Source organism: Asparagus officinalis, unplaced genomic scaffold, assembly GCF_001876935.1.
Source record: "Asparagus officinalis unplaced genomic scaffold, Aspof.V1 AsparagusV1_Un95, whole genome shotgun sequence".
Taxonomy (NCBI): domain Eukaryota; kingdom Viridiplantae; phylum Streptophyta; class Magnoliopsida; order Asparagales; family Asparagaceae; genus Asparagus; species Asparagus officinalis.
The window spans coordinates 411588-416116 of record NW_017972361.1 but is presented as its reverse complement, the minus strand read 5'-3'; the positions used below and the strand labels follow the sequence as shown (position 1 = coordinate 416116).

General features: G+C 38.2%; 1 protein-coding gene across 4 annotated transcripts in view; it reads right to left on the bottom strand.

Moving 5' to 3' along the window:
* LOC109827257 (U-box domain-containing protein 33-like) overlaps positions 1–4529 on the bottom strand; it is a 12960-nt gene that overhangs the window by 5695 nt on the left and 2736 nt on the right. For all 4 annotated transcript variants that reach the window (XM_020394235.1, XM_020394236.1, XM_020394237.1 and 1 more), the window contains 4 exons: positions 4274–4395; positions 3757–3861; positions 2664–3027; positions 1911–2441 (listed from right to left, as the gene is read on the bottom strand). In XM_020394235.1, coding sequence (XP_020249824.1) covers positions 1911–2441; positions 2664–3027; positions 3757–3861; positions 4274–4395 — 1122 coding nt within the window. The remainder of the gene's footprint in view (positions 1–1910; positions 2442–2663; positions 3028–3756; positions 3862–4273; positions 4396–4529) is intronic.

Below are 4529 nucleotides of genomic sequence, written 5' to 3'. Positions count from 1 at the left end.
TACATTTTTTATTGTTTTTGGATATAAAGAAATGCCGAAGTTTTCAACAAGAAGAACTTCACAACAGATGACCTTGTTGCTTATATTCTTCATTCTCTTCATCTCTGGACGTGCCTCTCTATTAAATAAACATTAGTGAAGCTAAATTTTCTTTTGGATGATCCTCACTTTCCACTCCCCTAGAAGAGGATTGATGGAAATGAGGAGGGAGAGGCAAGCTAGTGGCTCGAGGATGGCGTATAGTAGTCCGATGATACCGAGTACTTAAGTTAGCTTCTATTATTATTATTATCATCTTGATCTCTGTAATTTGTTTGTAATTAATACCTTCTTTTGTTGCCCAGGGGCTGCAGGAGAAGTCTAATTTCTACGTGGTTTTCTATTTAGTGGATTGTCAATTAGGTTGTATTGTGCTTGTGATGAGTGGCGACTATCTACTTTCCTCACCCTCACAGAACTCTTCTTGACGTAAGGTCTTCTATAGGCTTAGAAATTTTGTTCTCCTATCGATTGCTTTGTATGTTTCGAAGTTTAATATACATTGGTGCTTTGCTTTATTTTTACCTCAAAAAATAAAGAAGCTAAATTGACAAATCGAAGGCACACACAAGACAATAGTAGACCACAACCAATGCAAAGCCAACCAATCACAGCACAAACACAAGATATACGTGGTTCGGCAATATGCCTACGTCCACGGGGCAAGGAGAGGGAAGCTTTACTATTCAAATCAAAGGGGAGTACAAGTTAGGGTTACAAATCTTACCCAAAACCCTCAAATAAGACCAAAAAGATCTCTCAAATAGACTCCAACAATAGAAGCCCTCAAATCTCCCTTTGCTCAGCTCAAAATCGCCCAAACTCTAACCCTAAAAACGAGTTAGGGTATTTATACAACTCCAAGCGAAACGGGTCTGGAAACCTGAACCAACTGAAACCCGCTTCGTCGGTCGACCGGTGGTCGACCGCGATCAATTCCGGTCGACCGACCCGGTCGACCGACCACCTCCAGCAGAACCCCGAAAGAATCCAGAGAGCCGTCGGTCGACCGGGCCGGTCGACCGACCTCCTTGTGCACGAATCCGGTCGACCGGACCGGTCGACCGCACCTGTTTTTCCTGATTCTGCTGCTGATGCTGAAATTCTTAATTCTCCACCTCGGCGAATGTTTCCACCAAAATGACCGACACCAAACCATCAATAGTTCCTCAACAGGTCCAGGAACAATACTCGAGCTGAAACGGTCGACCGGACCGGTCGACCGCCACCTGTTTTTCCTGATTCTGCTGCTGATGCTGAAATTCCTTCACTGGTCATATATAGTAGAGGCCACTAAATCCATCAGTTAAAAGAATAGGGCAAAGCATACTAAAACAATAACACATGCAATGAAGATGGGCGTGATAACAATTATTTTAAGGGAGGATATGACCCTTAGTAGAACCGAATGGAAGAATCGGAGTCATGTAGCCTACCCCAAAACTTTGGGACGAAGGCTTTGTTCTTCTTGTTATTCTTTTTGTATGTTAAAAATAAGATAAATCGACAAAAAACGATGCACGTTATCTCTAAAAATAAGAGGCAAACACCCCGTGCCCACACACAGAGGTCATTACAGTTTTGCTACTCTACAGAGAATTAGATCAAAAGGAAATAGTCTTTAACATTTTAATTCAATGGGCACGAATCAACTCGACAAGTCATAGTACTGGTGTTAATTTAGTTTTCTTCTCAATTATTTTCTACTAAGAAACATTTTATAATTTGTCATTCAGAATTTAAAGAACAATTTAATACATTTTGTAATTCATTTTGTTTATCAATTAGGTCTCCATTTTGAAGAAATTTATGCAAGCTCTATGGAATATGCAAACAATTATCAGGTAATGTGGGAGTTATATGAGTCTTACCTCCTGATGGAACTCTAGCTGCCCCTTCATGCTTTTACGATCCAACACCTTTATAGCAACTGTCGTGTGACGAAGGAAACCTATATAAACACTTCCATATCCACCTTCTCCAATCTTAAGTGAATTGCTAAAGCTGCAAGTTGCTCGATTAATCTCCTCAAAGGAAAATTCTGTGAAGTTGATTGATCCTTTTCTCCTTGTAGTGACCGCTTCTTTATTTCTCCGTAACTTCTCAAGCTCTTTGAGTGCTGCATCTCGTTGCAGGTGCAATTTCTCACAGTCACCCTGGAGCACACTGAGCAGATGTTGAGCTTCTAAGAGTTTCTCTTTAAGATCCTTAAATATGTTATCATAATCGGCAATACGGAGCTCCAATTCTAGCTTTTGCTTACTTGTCTTCTGAAGTTGTTCCAAGATTTCACTGTTCTGATTCTTAAACATTTCGACCAACAATTTTTCTGTTGCAAGTTCTTCTTCAATCTCTTTCCTTCTATTCACCTCTTTGGCATATAAATCCTCATATGTTTTTGCCTGCCAGAAAATTCTATCATCAGTGAGTTTGACTCCTTGTATGAATTTTATGATTGTCATGGAGACTTTCATGTTACTATTAAAATTTTAAACTATCTGAAACAGTTGCACCAAGCTTACATTATTTAGAAAAGGAATTGCTCCAATTGACACGAGATCTCTGTAAGTACACAAATCATAGAATCTATGTTCACGAAGTCAAAAAATGTTGTAGACTCTTACCCTCCTTAGAGCCTCGATCACATCCCTCTCTGCTTTCTGACGCTTAAGAGACTCCTTGTAAATTTGATGATTTGAGTTGTTCATTTCATCAATCGACAATAAACTCAGGTTGTTCATTTCATCAATGACTGAAAAAGGATGGCATAATGTAGCAATAAATTCTCCTCCATATGAATCAAAGCTATTGGATTTTGATCTATGCCTGGAAAGGTAATGCTCATGCACAAGATCGGCATCGGACCTCATTGACTCGGAGTGCCCTAGAGGCATTGATCTTGATATCAATAGTTCCGATTGGCTTGACAAAGAGTTCATGGTGGTTGTTGGTGGCGGTGTCCTCTCAGACATGCCTAGAAGAGCCTCCCTATAGAAATTATGAATATCAAGTATACAGAAAAAAAATTAAGGGAGTCCAAAGGAAAAGGAATGCAATAAGAAACTATTCACATTTATATAGTAAGTATGCAAGAAATATCAAATATTAAGCATTTTACTCTATCACAAGCGCAAGTAGGAAACTCGTGCTTGACAATGGCACTAGACAATCATTATCTGATCTATGAGTTGACTAGATTCAATTTTGACAGGTATTAGTGTCACCCACACACAATTAGGAGTTTAGTTTTTTCACTTCTCATTTAGACGTGCTACAAAGAAACTCCAAGAACATTTCAACAGCATATCACGTCAACAAATTAAGAAAATGTCATGGATTCACTTTGACATCAAGGCTGCAAGAGTTATATCTATTAAGAAACATGTAAAACACGGATGTAAACCAGATTTCATCAAGCTATGTGATGTCATTGATTTCTAATTACATAAAGGCATTTAATCTGTGCCAGTTTTCTTGGAAGGTCCTCTGCGTTTAACCCTGACAACAATCTTTAGTGTCCGTGTAAGTGTGATTTATGTAACTAAAATATCATAACTTCTCAATTTTTTTTTATTTGATCAAGTATAGGTTCCTTGAAGACAAGGAAGGGAAAGAAAAGAGAGAGGAAATGAATACACCAAATAGATTAGAGTTATAAGCGTGCAGGAAAAAGAAGAGATTAACTGAAAAGGGCCAGTCTGAAAAAGCCAACTTTACCTTGTGCAGATTAGGGTTCCTTTGCAAACAAACCATATGTTGCATGATGGATCAGCTTGCTTTCTCACAGTGATTGCGGTTTTCGACTTGGGAACTTTCATTCTCCTGTGAAGCAAAAACTTCAAGAATACAAATCAAACTCTAAAGACAGTACAACTCCATGACAGGACTAATATGCCTCCCTCCCTTTTAATGTTGTTTAATGCAGTTATCAATAACATCTGGGTGCTATCTAGATCGAAGGTAGCATGCAGGCAAGATTAATGATCAAGTCATGAAATTAAAAAAATTAATTCCTTATGCAGGTTCATATGGGAACAATTGTATAGCCGAATGACTTTGAAACATGAAAGTAGTATAAGGTGAGATGTCGCTATTGGTTCAGCCAGCATCTTAATTATCAAGGTTTCTCGAATTGAATTCGCACCTTGAAATTTTTAATTACGGTCAGTTATATTTTAAGAGAACAAAATCAGATTTCTGATATAAATTGAGCACAATGATGTGATATCCACACCTTGAAAATTGCTTATCTGCTGCTGCCCCCATCACAAGTTTGACTATACCATGCAGAGTTATAAGTTCTATGAGCCCTTTTGCAGCATCTTCTGCCTCAATCACTAGCTTCTCAGCTTGTACCTTAAAAGAATAAAGAAAGGTTAGTAAATTCATAGGTGAACTTAAAGCACTGTTTCTAATCTCCTTCTGGGGTTTCTCAAGCACATATAATATACTACAAAAAATAACTTTAAAAGCACGTAAGAAACTAAAAA